The 15,376-nt window shown below is 48.8% G+C and overlaps 5 protein-coding genes across 5 annotated transcripts; 3 read left to right on the plus strand and 2 right to left on the minus strand.

Moving 5' to 3' along the window:
- Positions 1–4,592: 4,592 nt before the first annotated feature.
- On the minus strand, positions 4,593–5,206 carry PFICI_04158 (uncharacterized protein; the record flags this gene model as incomplete). Its single annotated transcript, XM_007832739.1, has 3 exons — positions 4,593–4,882; positions 4,940–4,999; positions 5,059–5,206. 3 exons carry the CDS (start codon positions 5,204–5,206, stop codon positions 4,593–4,595), a joined length of 498 nt encoding a protein of 165 aa, XP_007830930.1.
- A 1,470-nt stretch (positions 5,207–6,676) lies between these two features.
- PFICI_04159 (uncharacterized protein) lies at positions 6,677–8,517 on the plus strand (the record flags this gene model as incomplete). The annotated part of the gene is made up of 3 exons (XM_007832740.1): positions 6,677–6,971; positions 7,044–7,646; positions 7,703–8,517. The coding sequence occupies 3 exons, from the start codon at positions 6,677–6,679 to the stop codon at positions 8,515–8,517; spliced, it is 1,713 nt and encodes a 570-aa protein (XP_007830931.1).
- A 2,571-nt stretch (positions 8,518–11,088) lies between these two features.
- PFICI_04160 (uncharacterized protein) lies at positions 11,089–12,266 on the plus strand (the record flags this gene model as incomplete). The annotated part of the gene is made up of 3 exons (XM_007832741.1): positions 11,089–11,456; positions 11,516–12,065; positions 12,117–12,266. The coding sequence occupies 3 exons, from the start codon at positions 11,089–11,091 to the stop codon at positions 12,264–12,266; spliced, it is 1,068 nt and encodes a 355-aa protein (XP_007830932.1).
- Positions 12,267–12,565: 299 nt separating this feature from the next.
- PFICI_04161 (uncharacterized protein) lies at positions 12,566–13,279 on the plus strand (the record flags this gene model as incomplete). Its single annotated transcript, XM_007832742.1, has 1 exon — positions 12,566–13,279. The coding sequence occupies one exon, from the start codon at positions 12,566–12,568 to the stop codon at positions 13,277–13,279; it is 714 nt and encodes a 237-aa protein (XP_007830933.1).
- Positions 13,280–13,469: 190 nt separating this feature from the next.
- On the minus strand, positions 13,470–14,786 carry PFICI_04162 (uncharacterized protein; the record flags this gene model as incomplete). The annotated part of the gene is made up of 2 exons (XM_007832743.1): positions 13,470–13,675; positions 13,841–14,786. 2 exons carry the CDS (start codon positions 14,784–14,786, stop codon positions 13,470–13,472), a joined length of 1,152 nt encoding a protein of 383 aa, XP_007830934.1.
- Positions 14,787–15,376: the final 590 nt, after the last annotated feature.

Here is a 15,376-nt window from a genome sequence, read left to right on the forward strand (position 1 = left end):
TTCTTCTTTCAGCTTTAGATCCCAGAGGTTGCTAGCCAGAAGGCCGTTGATTAGCAAGACTCGGAGATAGCTTTCACAATATTGTTTTCTATGATCGGCTTTCCATGTCGGATCGTTTTGATTTATTGTCTTTTTCTTTGGGAACAAGAAGGAATTCAACGAGTAATGGAATCGTTATTATTTTTCTCCCTAATTCTTCTGCTGTAGGACCATGTTCTAGGTTTTTTGCTGTTTTAGTGTCGAACACACAATGACTTGAGAAGAAAGATTATCCATACAACACCTGCCTGGTCGAGCCACTGTGTTGCCTGGCATCATTACCTGAGTAAGGATCCAGAACCACAGAAACCAGCTCAGAACTCATAAGTATGCCTTCCTGTGGTCAACAGTGCTGGTATTCGCGGTTCGCTTTGCTCAGTGCTTTGCCGCCCGTCGGCTCGCAAGAGTAGACACGATCTATCTTAAATAAACTTCATTGGACTTCACAACCGAATACAACGAACATTTGTTGCGAATGCTATTTTGCCATTTCACAGCCAGGGTTATCCCCCCTTGGTTCATCATAAAAGATAGTGGCGGCAACAAAAGGCGTGGTTGCGGCAGCAGCAGAGGGACTGGTTGAATTACCACGTATCTAACATTTGTTTCTGGCAAAGAAGCCACTGTTCTCAGTCGCCAACCTTACTTTGACGTTGTCGACAGGACCTGGGCATTTTTGAGGCACATCACGCCACAATGCTCCGGCCTCGGCCGATTTTATCCCTCGACCGAAGCTACACCGCGAGGCCGGGTGGCCGGTCAGCGACAACATGTCTGCCAAGACCACATTTGATATAAGCTCAAATTTACACCTTCTTCTACCCGAAGCATTCATTTAGCAATGTTCTACCAAAGGGCTCGAGAGCCTCAATTGCGTAAGATTTAACACTGCAGATAATCGCGGGGGAACTCAATTAGCAAAGGTACATTGCCAAGGCCTACAAATGGCATTGTCCACGAGACAATCAGGGATTGAGGTAGCAGTTCAGGCTACACCTGGTCCTGAGGAGATGGAATGCGGGCTCAGGGAGTCGCCGCAAGGATGTAGAAGGCCGGGGCAATATAAATATATTCCCCCAGGTCCGTACGTACGACTGCAGGAAATTTTTGAATTGGAAGCACTGGATGCGCAAAAAGACGACGTTGCAACGTTGATGATCGCTGACAGGGTTTGCAGTGGACCGCGTGTTTCCAATGCCTCAGCCCACGAGGCAATGTTCATAACGGTGCGGGATCAGGTTGTTCTTGGCACCGACATGGTGACTTATTTCAGTCGATATTGTGCGTCCGAGAACGGACGGGTAGAGATCCAGACCTTGATCGTGGCCAACAACACTGCAAGTGCCAACTGTCATTGATCAAAGCGGGACTCTCCTCCAATTAGTAGTATTCCGAAGAAGTCTATCGGTCTTCACGATAGCGGAGGCTTGGCAGGATATCGGTGGCCCGAGCCAGAACCTAGAAGTTCTACGGGCCCTTCGGTGGGCCCAGGACGCGTCAACAGTATACTAACATGGACGAATGGCATGCGCAATATTCCGTACAATTGTACTTCTGTAATTTAATCCTGGTAATTATGGCCCCCGGCACTTGATGGCTTCCTTGGACGCTGGGGACTAAAAAGAGCACAGTTGTGGATTACGATTGACTTCCATTGAAGCTGAACGCGACAGGTGGAAAAAGAACTACACTCGGCTGTGTTGAAGTACGTAGTACAAGTGCACCATGACCCAAAGGGTCAATGCCAATGCTGCAGCCACATTAGACTATCAAAAAGCTAGGTCTCGGAGATTGATTGAGTCAGAGGAGCAATCCAAGCGAGAATGGAGAGGCTCTTTGGTGTTTCTCCTGGATTTGCATTGCGTTCCTACTAGTAAGCGGCAATTGTAGCGTAGCGGACGACACCGGCGCGGAGTATGTAAGTGGGTAAGGTGAAGTGGGTGGTGTCGGGTTCAAACTTCGAGCAGATGCTTGCATGTCGCATGATCACTCAGCGCCCACTGCGAGTGGCTCCCATCAATTGCCTGGATATTTTCTTTGCATGGTACGTACTATGTAAGGTATGTACACGCCAAGTGGCTCAGTTGACCATGAACTGACAGGCGACCATCCAGTTTCAGACAGACGAGGACCCTTGATGAAATTTTAGAGCAACGTCAAATGGCCTGTTTCGCCCGCCTTGTGCATCAATACACACCAGTCAGCCTTGTGTAAAGTACATATGGAATATAATTTTGCAATTATTATTTCTTCTTTTTCGCGTCGATACAGGCCGTGACGCATGATATCAGTTTGAAACAACGTGTTTGTCTCCGAAGTTAATTGGCCAAAGGCTCCATGCCTAAATTTCCATATCAGGCCCTGAATAGCCCATCGAAAAGCCCCCATCAAATAATGGGTCTCTCTCAATCTGTGCAGTGGAAGGGAGAACTTTGAAGTCTACATGGAAAATTCCGAGTACTCCTGAGTCCTGGTCATAACGATCAATCAATATCAAAATCTTCAAAATCCCGCCCTACCGATATGACCTTTAATTTGCACTGCCTTGCCGAATACCTACCTACCTTATCGGCCACACCCAGGCAATCTCGATCCTCAGCTTGACAAGCATGCACGCAATTGCGAAGTACTGTGTAGGGGAGGGTCACGGCGCCACGCGTCGGCATAAATTGTTGGTCGAATACTAGCCAGACCTAGGTCGATCATGTAGAACTAAGCTTTGCGACCCTGGAGGAAGTCTAGAGAAGCAAACAGTGTCGAAGTCTTGTTGGGCTCGTCGGCAATTGCCAATATGGTCAATCTGTGGATGTGCTCCGCTCCAAGCCTACGAGATCCCATGCGAATCACGGCCGGTATTTTGTAATCATGATCGCTTTTGTGGGCAAAGGTCGTGGGCAGTGAGAGATGCGCGCCGGGTTGAGAATTACGTAGGTCCCGTGTACACGACGGCCCCAGGACAGATTCAGTAATGCCCCTGGCAGATCGCCCACCGTCGTCAAAGTCTAACGCATTTAGCGCCGAACGAGCGCTAAACAACGGGCCGGGTGGGCTTTTAACGCCATTGAACGCCATTCCCGGCGAACTAGAGACTGTAAATGTACGAATAGGTCTGTGTTAGGAAGACTCTAGACTACCTAGTAGATTAACAGTTCAATCAATCTCAACGGAAAACCCCCTTGTCTTACTTTGTGCAAAACAATGGAGCAGGAAACATGGCACGTAGTCAGGAGAAGAAGAAAAAAAAACCAATAATACCAGGTATCCATTGGTATGCATAGTATCACTAGTCGGAAAATTTTGAGAGGTTTTCAACATTTGCCAAAGTTAAAAAAAAAAACGTGTTTCGAGCATTACCGGATGGTCGGGTGCGGCCCCCACGCTATTCAACGTTCTTCTTTGCTTGTACAAGGTAGTATGTGCTGGTCTATCGACGGAGAATTATACCTGTACTAGGGTCTGGTTTCATTTCAGGAATAAGACGGTCATAGTATTCAGCAACCGTGAATAGAATGAGACACTCCGCACATTGTTCCCTGCTCACTTCCCGTCGCTTGCATGCATCCTTTCTGCTTCCTGTGCAAAATGCGGCTGAAAATCCAAGCAGGTTTCTTGAATTCGTTCTCCGCCAACATACATATGAGTACCTACAGGTGAGGATGGAAAACTTTTGGCGATAGCCCGCCGGCCGATAGTCTTGACAGATCCAGTATGCTCTACCGAGCCAAGACCCATGAACGCTATACGCGGCCTTTACGAGAGAAGCACTGCACGCTCGGCGGCTGGCTTGATTGGTTCGCTTGTTGGCAATCCTGTCAAGGATCCAGGTGCAGATCCCGCCGTGTTGGTCAGTATCCTGGCTCGATCTAGCAACACTGCCTAGTCACCAGTCATTTTTCACGGAATATCCAGCCGACCAGTACCATGGGAATGGGCAATAGTCGCCATGTGGCTTGCGTACGGGGCTACCAGGGGACGCGTGGACGAGAAGCTGCAATATTCCGGTCTTTATCCATCTGCTTGGGATGACGACGATTTACCTTTACACCTTCTACAGACGTCAGAGACTATGCTTTCTTTGCGCTCACATGCTCACCGCTTCATGCCAACCGCAAGAACGCTATTGGATGAATATTAAATATAGATTCAAGAACATAGTAATGGGGTTGTCGCTGTTACAATCACCACAAGGGCGGCTAATGAATAATCAAGGAAAAGAAAAGGCTAGTAATAATACATCCTGCATTTTTTGACTTTGCAAATATCTGATTTCGTAATCGTAACCAGATCCTCTGGTGATTTGGAAGGAAAGAAGAAGTCCACGAATGATCCCAATGATAGTCTGCTTGCAAGGTAGCAGCGAATACGACATTAGAGTCACTTGATTGTTTCTAGAGGTTTGCATATCGGGATTCGTATTCAGGATCTAGGATATTTTCACAAACATTCTCCATTCTCTTTACTACCGGAAATGCTATATAGCCCAACACTGCAAATAAACAGTAGCTAAAGAAACGAAATTGTCAAAAGAGACATGATTGTGGACCTTGGCGGTTTTAAGGGGCAATGCTTCGAAGTGTAATGGGGAAACCATCGGTATCATCCCAGGACAGCTGCCAGAGAGAGTCAATGTCCGTGGCAATTGCATACCATTCGGTCATCATGGAAGTTCCAGACTGCAAGAAAACAACGTGTCCGTAGAGACCAAATCCAGAAGTAATGAGTGTATCATCATCGGTGTCATTAGTGAACCCGGCGGGACCCGAAGTAGAGGGCACATAGAACAGAGGGGTGCCTCCTCCAGGGATGGTGGCAGTGAAGTTTCCGTGAGAAGATAGGGCATCGACTAATTAGTTGTGGTCATTAGCTTTTGTTTCTGTGCGGCCATGGATAAAATACCTACAAGTTACGTTGTGTCCATTGGTATAGGTGCCAACATCAGCGGAAGTGATGTACGCCGTGTCTTGAATAGAGGTTAGTGATTAGTGTATGGAATGTCTCGGCATGGTTAGAATGACATACTGTTGATGGAGATAACGGGGTATCCGTGGATTGTGTCACTGCTGTAAGCGTAGATGCTGAAGTTGTAGGTCGCAGCGCGCTCGAACAAAGGTTGGCTGAGAGCGCCGGCCACAGCCGACAAGGCGCCGACAAATTTTGAGAACATCATATTGACGGATATGAGATCGACCTTGAGTCGAAAGAAGTAGAATAGTAAAAGAAATGAGCGGAATACGAGAAGCAGTGCTACCAGACGTGAGTGAGTGGTCCGACTTTTGAGACCAGGCAAACGTGGATTATATTCACTAGAGCTATGTCTGGAGACACATGGAATTTGGGAAGCGTCAAGGGACGCTTCCTCTTGTACGACCTTGGTCCGCGCCACATCCCGATGCTGACGCGTGTGACAACGGGCGGGCCACGCAAACCTCATAGTATACACTGTACAGTACCTACGTAGCTCGACCAAGACCGATTAGTAACATCCACTTCTCCCTACGGTTGACCCCCTCCTCTATCCCCGGCGAGGGTGGAATATATCAAAAAGCGATGAAACGGGGCTCATATGGCTAGTATACGGAGTTGGTATTGTCACTTCTGAGCTGAACTTGATCAATTCCGACTGACAGCTCGGTGTTAAGCAAATCTGTTACTGGCAAATGGATAGCTTAGTTGGCAGTTGAGGCGCACACATACTTGAGCCGCGTGTTACGCATGATGCGATATGACAACCCTCCTAATGCGCTTGTAAGAGGAAACAATGGAGACTTGAACCCAAAATGGGGGGGGACCCCTGGCTAAGCAAACAACTAAACGATCCGAGCGCACTAGAGTCGTTGGCCATGATTGGACAAAGAAAGCTTGCTTGGATAAAACCCTGCCTTACGTGGCTGCCAGGCTGCGCCCGCGCTATCGATTAAAGCATTGAGATAGATTCCTGGTTGGCTTCCCTCTCCACGAGGGCGGATTGCGGAGAATGTTCGTCTAGTCCCCACCAGCACTGCCAAGATCTACCACTCCTGTCTACGTACTACTAGTACTTTGTGCGACTAGAACCAGTATTCCGTGACCATGTATGTACGTATCAGGCGTCTTCATAGGGAAATATACTCGGCAGTGGAAATCTCACATAGATGGTTGGTCCACTTGCAATACCGCGGCTCAGTTAAGCCTACGCTGGCGGCGTGGGCTGTTGCTTCTGCGGCCCTCATCTCCACCAACGACCACGAGATCCACCGGCCGGCCGGCTAGCTACCCGCTGTTCGTTTGTTCATCCTTCCATACTACCGTACTGTACGTACGACGCACACCGCGCCTACTCAAGGTGTCACTTACTCAGCAAGGCTTGATTTCAGTCCGATGGAGCGCTGCGGATCGTGCAGGAGACGCGAATGCCTCGTTGAAGGTGTAGTCTGATCGACGATGCCCCGAGCGACCGAGTAGACGCGCCCTCTTACCCCGGCGCAAGCCACTTGTTGCTACCACCACCACTACTACCATCAGTTCAGACCACGAACGATCCAGAGGAAAAGAATACTTATTAAAGAGGCCTAGGCATCATGTCCAAGTCACCTCGTTTTGTCAAAGTAGGCAATCATTCGTTCCATTGATCTTTTTGTTATTCAACTGCTTTTACACAATGTATGCCACGCTCTTTACAGCATCTTTGTTGGGCCTCACGGCCGCCTTCCCATCCTTCTCAAGTCCCGGCTTGTCCCCTCGTGCAACATGCTCAGGCAACACTGCAGACACTCGATCCGAGTGGTGTGACTACTCCATCGATACTGACTACACTTCCACCTCGCCAGACACGGGTGTCACCCGTGAATACTGGTTCGAGCTGACAGAAACTACTGCATCACCGGATGGTGTAGAAAGATATGTGCAGGCTATTAACGGGACTATTCCGGGGCCGACCATTATTGCCGATTGGGGTAAGGAGCAGCATCATGTCCTACAGACAGACATCATCACCATATCATGAAGAAATTGCTGACATGTCCCAGGCGATACTGTCGTTGTCCATTTGACCAATTCGCTTTCTTCTTCCACCAACGGCACTAGTCTTCATTTCCACGGCATCCGTCAAAACTACACTAACCAAAACGATGGTGTATCATCCATCACCCAATGCCCTACTCCTCCGGGGTCTTCGATCACTTATACCTGGAAGGCAGAGCAGTACGGTTCTACCTGGTATCACTCCCACTTTGCCTTGCAAGCCTGGCAAGGCGTCTTTGGTGGCATCATCATCAATGGTCCTGCCACTGCCGACTACGATGAGGATCTTGGCCATGTCTTCTTGAACGACTGGAGCCACGAGACTGTTGACCAGCTGTACTACACCGCAGAGACATCCGGGCCTCCTACACTTGACAATGGTCTTATCAACGGAACCAATGTCTATGGCGATGATGATGACGATGATCAGGTTGGCACTCGCTTCTCTGTTTCCGTCACTGAGGATTCGTCCTACAGAATGAGAATTGTGAATGCGGCCGTCGACTCGCACTTCCGATTCATGATTGACAACCACACCATGACGGTCATTTCAATGGATCTGGTCCCCATTGAGCCATACACTACTGATGTTTTGAGCATTGGCATGGGTAAGCTACTATTGTCAGTCGTACACTATAGAACTGCGCTAACATAATAACCCAAGGTCAACGCTACGACATTATCATTACTGCAGACCAGGCTGCTGTCGCAGACAGTTTCTGGATCCGGGCCATCCCTCAGGCAGCCTGCAGTGAGAACGATAGCACCGACAACATTAAGGGCATCCTATACTACGGCGACTCCACCACTACTCCTACAACCTCTCGCCCGAGCAGCTATGAGAGCGGCCTTGACTGTATTGACGAGGATGCAAGCAATCTTGTGCCCTACATTTCGCAGACCATTACTTCTGCCACGAACGAGGGAGAAGAGGACGCCACCGTTGCATTCAATGACGACGACTTGTTCAAGTGGTACCTGAACTCGACCACCATGGTTGTCTCGTGGAGCGACCCCACACTGATGCAGGTATACGACAACGTCACCAGCTTTGAAACCTCTGACGCCGTTATTGAGCTGCCCGACGCCGACGAATGGGTCTACCTCGTCATTGAGACATCCTTCACGGTCCCGCACCCCATCCATCTTCACGGTCACGACTTTCTGGTGCTTGCTTCCGACGAGGGAACTTACGACAGCAGTGTCACGCTGAACATGGATAACCCTCCTCGCCGAGATACAGCCATGCTTCCGTCAGCCGGCTACCTGGTGATTGCTTTCAAGACGGACAACCCGGGAGCCTGGCTTATGCACTGTCACATTGGCTGGCACACCAGCGAGGGCTTTGCTTTGCAGTTTGTCGAGAGACAGTCTGAAATTTCGGCTCTTCTTGACTATGACAGCATGTCTGACAACTGCGATGCTTGGAGCTCATACGAAACGACCGAGTCGGTCGAGCAGGATGATTCGGGTATCTGATAGGACATCAAGCTTTTCTTGTTTCTTCCCCTTTTCTTTTTTTTTTTTTTTTATGAGGGCTTTTTTTGTCATCAAGTTTAGCATTGCGCGACAATGGAGTTGAGGATTTCTCGTACATGTAGGAAGCTGAGACCGACCGAATTTATCACATGAAAATGACAATTCCAAGAATCTCGTTTGTCCAATGTTGCAGACATTAATATCGCTTTTGTGAACATGAATTCATGCCATGTTGGATTGTTGCTGCTCAATCGGCCCTAGACCTGTCTCGATTGTCTTTTGAGCAAAAGTGACAGGCGACGAGCGAAGGTTGGTCTGGGGCTGAGGTTGGCTAGTATTATTATACACTGCTCCAGATCATATCATATGGTTTTGTTCCGCCTATCTGATATGTTCTTTGTTGATTGACAGTGACGCAAGGGTGAGTGAGATGCCATGATATAGCGCTATCTTGATAATGACGGAGAAAATTCTGGGCGTTTGGCAGGGTTGAACTATACTCATCCGGATGGACTCTGTCGCATGACAAGCAGACAAGAGCAATAGCGACAAGATACTATTTCCTTGTGGCGGGCGATGTGGTTTTACTGAAAAGAAAGCCAGGAAATGTCAGGACATCTTGAGGCGCCGAATGCTGGTCGAAATTCCTGTCGTGTATACAAATGTGGTCGTAACATCAGCCATTGTGTCCGTCATGGAGTCAAGCGTGGGGCAGTATGTTAGTATTTGTATGGACAAGGAATTTGAGGCCAGATCGTGAGCATGAGCCCAGCCTTGGCCTCTCCTGTATTCGGACGATTTCCGCTTCTCAATATCAAGGGTAGACGAGTGAAGTACGTAAGGTATTGCATACGTAACAAAGAGGATTATTCAGCACGCACACGGGTATCCGCTGGAAATGAGAATATGCGGACCTCCGCCTTCGCGGCCAAGACTCCAATTGATCAAGCAGGATCAAACGTTATGCGATAAATTCAATGAAAATATAGTTGGCGTGCCTAATTGACTGGAACCCGAAATACAACTTGAGGAGAGAGTAGACAGACCTTGATAATTGATGCCCTAGAAAGTGCTATAGTAGTTGCAAATATCGTTTACCTGAAGAATCAAGTCTTACTACATAGCACATGTACATTGAGTTACTCGTATGGCTCTGGCCCTTTGGCTTAACGTCCCCAGACAGTCAATAAAGCTGTATTCTCCCGATGCAGGTATAAGCTGATTAGCAAAATGCGTCTCTCACTTTCAGAGCATATTTCGTAGAGTCTGGCCATATACTGCGTCCCAACCATGTCAAAGATTATCAATATGAACGCAAGCCGCGTCAGCTGTGGGTGATAAATTGTAATAGACCTTGAAAATACCATTTTGAGCCAAGTCATTCGAGGATGCGGTACGGTCGGCATGGAGTAGCTTAAAAATGCTTAAGGGGACTGACCCACGGAATAAGGTACGGAGCCCCGGCGAGCTTCCCCGGCGAGTTCCCGCCGCGCCTCGTTCTAACTAGGGCGGGCCGAAGCTCAATGGAAGCATAATAGGACGCGACATCAATCTTGAAGCTTATCCGAGGCACTTCATTGCCAAAGCTATCAGAGCATACCATGATTGTCTTTGGCCAATGCAATTGTTGGCTCTTGAGATTTGTTCATCGCCATATCTGAGCATTTTTCACACCCGAAAAACCCGTTAGACTTTGTTGTATCAAACGTCCGATGGATGAGGAGTTCAGCGCTTGTGGACATAACCTTAGAGTTAGGGGAAGTCAAAATTTCCACAATATCTTGTACATGAAAGCCAGCATACCCAATGCTTCACATTCTAGACCATCTTTTGAACAGTGACACGCGGCTCCAGGGTTCTTGCAGTCCCTGTTTACATTGCCATAGCAGTCTATTCTAGGATCGATTACGAACGACCCAGCTGTCATTGGCCAGGTTTTCTGGGGATTCTGTCTGGGACATACTGAAACGCGGCGCCTCCCGGTTTACATGAATACCAAGGCTTAGTTCAGAGCTTGCGCAAGCCCACCGGTAATTGTTAGCGAACTCCAGGGGACGCTCAAGGCAAGCTTCAGCGCCTGCGCGCCAGCATTCAACGCGTCTAGCACTTTGAATGTGCTTGGCTGCTGTCCGGGACGATGTAGCAACAGAAACTGTTACCCATGACTGATGTATGATGCGACAGAATCGATCGCAAGATTACATATTCCATATATTCCATTTTGTGTGAGGTTCTAGGTGCACGCATGAAGATGTTTCCCTCGCTTGTTGAACTTGAGAAACGACGAGCCGTTGAAACGAGGCTGCGTTGGTCCATCCACCCTTGACGGTTCATGGCTTAAATTATCCTCCATCGGCGGTTCCACCCGTGACGACTACCTCAGATTTCTCCTATACAATCCACTTTTTATTCGAAGTGACATAGCTCAGCCTCGAAAAGATTGCGTTTGCTATGAGAACTCATTTTTTATAAGAAGATGCAGAAAGGTCTTTTCATCATGGAGTTGAAAGGACACACGTTATACTCTTTCCTCGCACCAGTCAATCAATTCAACCTTTTCAACCCGCCACCATGAAGTTCACCACCTCCGCCGCCGCCCTGCTCATGCTTGCCTCCGGAATCCAGGCGCACCCGGAAAAGATGACCCCAGAGAAAGCCAAGCGTGAGGCTCTCATGGTTGGACGTTCAACCGGCAAGTGTGCCGCTGCCATTGAGGCCCGCAAGGCTGAAGTTATGGCCAAGAGATCCGCCCGCCTGCTCCAGCGCCGCCTCGACGACGGCAAGATTACGCACGAGGAGATGATGGCCAAGCGCAACGAGTTGCAGTACACCACTATCCAGAACGACACTTGCGTCCTCGCTCCCGACACAATCTGGGGACCTTATGGTATTGATGGCGAGATTGTTCGCCACGATCTTCGAGAGTTGAGCACGGGACAGTATGTACCATTTTTGCGGTTATTCCTAGATGGGATCCGACTAACAACAACATCTACAGGGAGGGTCTTGACTTTTACCTCGACATTGGTGTCATTGACGTCGAGACTTGCGAGCCTCTGCCTAATGCCGCCTTGTCCATCTGGAACTGCAATGCTACTGGCACTTACTCGGGCTTCACTGGCATTGACCCCGATACGGCCTCATTCTACGACGGTGTGTCAGCACGTGCTGATGGTACCACGGACGACGACACATTCCTGCGCGGAATTCAGGTTACCGACTCCGAGGGTATGATTGAATTCTTGACCCTATTCCCTGGCTACTACATCACCCGCACTACGCACATCCACGTCACCGTCCAGACCAACATTACCAACGGCACGGGGTTCTCCGAGAGCGCGATTCAGCACATTGGCCAGCTCTTCTTTGAGGAGGACCTTCTCAACGAAGTTTACCAGCTAGAGCCTTACTCTGCCCACCTGGAAACGCTCAACAGAACTACCAACGCAGAGGACAGCCTGTACTCGAGTGCTTCGGGTGATGGCTACAGCGCTGTCATTAGCGTCAGCCAGATTGGCGAGACTCTGGCAGATGGATTGGTTGGATACGTAAGTCAAACCTTGCTCAACATATTCGAGATCAATAGCTCATTTTCCCAGATTACCATTGGTGTCAACACCTCCGCTTCGGGACTTGAGACCACTGGAGGCTCTGTCAATGTTCAGGGATACCTCCCGACTGTGTCTGTCGCTTCAAGCAAGCTGGCGCAGGCCACTGCTGTCGACGTCGCCGACGGATACACCAGCTAGATGATTGATACTTTCAGCAATTTTGATCCTTGAATAGAATTTAGCGCTATAGACCTGCTTTGAGCCAATTTAACCCTGTTTTCACTATTCCTCCTATTGCAACTTTGTCATCGTTAAATCAAAGTCAAGTCCGGAACAAAGAATTTTCTGTCTGCCAACCGCAAGCAGAAATTCAATTGCCTTGAATTGAACTTTTGCAACAAAGGAATACATGTTCGCTGTCAAGAGGCTTTCTTTGCAGAGAATATGAAATCCGACTCTATGATCATGGCATGACCGAATCTCAGGATTTCATAATCATGCTCCCTGACGAGATTAGACAGCTAGCTCAAAGCCGACCGGAACAGTCTGGCTGGTTCCGTGCGACATGCTATAATCCACGAACGCTCTGCGGTGTCATTGCTATTTTCAATTGGCAAGCAATCATACCGGATGGTTCCCGAAGTGGCTTGCGTGGTTCACGGGAAAGCGGTAATGATATCGATCAGGACGCTGATGGACCATTCTTCCTTTTCAGCCATTCCGACGATATCGGTGTCGTAGGCCTCTGCGAATGCATTGATTTCGATACACTGCTCAAGAGCCAGCTTTCTCAAGCTTTCGAGATCGCAAAGAGGCATGTTGCAGACTGCCACAAGGATCTCGAGCCATTATCTCATTGTCGGGCCATGTGGGACATAGTACTCTCCTGCATCATTGATCCGGGAACTCGACCTAGCCGAAGGAGAGACCGTGAAGATTGGTATGGCTCAGCCTCCTTCATTGAAGCCGGACAGGAGATTTTTCGCGAGCTTTGGGGGCTTTCTCGGCCAGACTTCCCAACAAATCATAGGACACGCACCAACCCGACCTTTATTTCTCGACATGAGTTTGCAAAGGTACAATCACAAGCGCAACATCCCAACGACACGGCGATGGCCGAGTATTATCTCAAGTCAAGGACTACCATGTTGGAAGGCATTTTGTCCATGGCCCTGATATCGACCGATATTCGACTGGATGGCGATAGATAAAATGGTATGAGATGGTGAAAAGTAGAGTCAAGATCATCATGAAAATGTTGAATATTTAGACGAAATACAGTATATTGAACAAGTGCGTGCTGAATTGATGCATGGCGGAATGTCTAGCAAAACATGGCAAGATATTTATATACACAAGAACAAGTATGTACAAGAACCGAACCATACTTGGCATCACTTTTTAAAGATTGTACCTGCTCTTGAGGTTTCTCCACCAATCTCTCGCCATCCAAGCATCAAATTCTGTGACTTCTGTGGCTGAACCAGCAAGCATGATGAAGCTAGTGACGCCAGTGGGGGTCCAGTCGTAGAAATCGTCGAGGGCCAGGGTGTGGCCCATCTCGTGCAGCAGAATGTGGATGTTTTCCGACTCAAGATTCTCAAGCACTACAACAACACGTGTTAGCAATTGCCCATTGAGGTAGATAAATCAGTTTGAAGCAGCTTTTTTAAGTAATTTGTCTGAGCCTGCTCTCTTGAAGCCCCAGTTGGGAAATGCTTGCTTATGAGACAACCCAGAAAAGGAGAGAAATGACATCGGAAGTTGCTTACTATAGGTGGTGCCGATGCGCTGGCCCCAGTCACCACCAGCACCCACGCCGTCCATGCCATCTGTCAACCATAGGCTGACATCATAGCGTGCGGCATCGCCACCACTGCAACTCGAGTAGTCGCCATCTGCGTAGTGGAAGTATCGTCCGCAAGCGGGGTCGCACTGAGGAATTCCGTCTGTGTCCGAGCTGCTATGGACGGTGACGCCGTCGGCGATGTCGCCTTCCAGAAGGGCTGTGTTATTGGTAGCCCAGCCAGTGACTTTCACGTTGGTGGTGGTGTATGGAAAGCCGTCGAAGCTGGCAAGTGCGCCCTCAACCCATTTGTTATATTGGCGTTGCAAAGCGGTTTCGATGCTGGCACGCTGCTCTGCGGTGACGGACTGTGCGCTATCCCATCTAACACAATATTGAATATTGGCTTCGGTGTCCATCAAGTGGTCGTAACCGTAATTCATAAAGGCTAGCGGATCGCTATAGGTTGATATTTCGTGATTCCAAACCTCCTCGAGGGCTGTTGCAAGCGAAGATGGAGGATCCCACGAATCCACGGCACTGGTTGCTGCAGCACTAGCTGTGGACGTTTTGGAAGCAGTAGTTGCGCTTCCGCTAGCAAATTTCACGACAGAGCTGCTTGGGCCGGCGGTGGCAGTCGCTCTTGTCGAAAGGGAACTCTCAAGCGAAGTGCTACTGGAAGTGGGCTTCGTAGACGTCGAGGCAGCGCTGGTAATCTGGCTCGATGATGGCGACGAGTGATGTTTCGCTTCGCATGCTCGTCTCTTGGATGCTTGCGAGCTGGAAGTTGCAGAAGGCTGGAACGCAGCAAATCTGTCAAACTGACAAGTCTCAAATGGTAAAGTGGCGTCTCCTTGACGGGCGCGGAGTGGGTGCGCAAGCGTAACACTGGCACATGCGGCAACCAGGCCGAAGGCTGCAAGGTTCTTCATGATGAAAGAATGAAATTGAGACTAGCTCAGACGAAAAGAGAAAAGAAGAAGAAGACGAGAAGATTGTTTGTCGTGTTTTCCAACGGCAAAGAGTTTTGCAACGCTTTGGCGAGAGACAGTCTATATAGGCGTATATATTCGTATTGGCAGATAATCTGATCTTGGCGTTATTCGCTGACCCGGCTCACTGGTTCCATGTTTAATAGACATAAGGTTGTATTGTCAAACGCCAAGATGTCCACTATGGAGAACGACAGGGTCCATTTTGGGAAGCGGGCGCGTCACAATTGGTGGGACGTCACAAGCGCCTTGGCTTTACTCCTCCATGTTTCGTGGAGATGGGGGACCTACGCCGAGATGATTCGAGTAGAAAACTGCCAAGAAAGGTCATTCGACCGTCGTAAAGGGGCTTCTAACAAGATGTGAGAAGTAAATAATGGTTTTTATCTTTCTCGAAATCTGTTTTCGTCTATCTAGGTATACACAGTATAGTAAAAGTAAAAGTAGCCCAGGTCCTTGAGGGGGCCATGATGTAAACACTACGCCGCCCTTGCTCATATTTATATTACAGGCGTAGAACTGACGTTCGC

This window comes from Pestalotiopsis fici (genome assembly GCF_000516985.1).
Source record: "Pestalotiopsis fici W106-1 unplaced genomic scaffold PFICI_Scf_2, whole genome shotgun sequence".
In the NCBI taxonomy this organism is placed as follows: Eukaryota; Fungi; Ascomycota; class Sordariomycetes; order Amphisphaeriales; family Sporocadaceae; genus Pestalotiopsis; species Pestalotiopsis fici.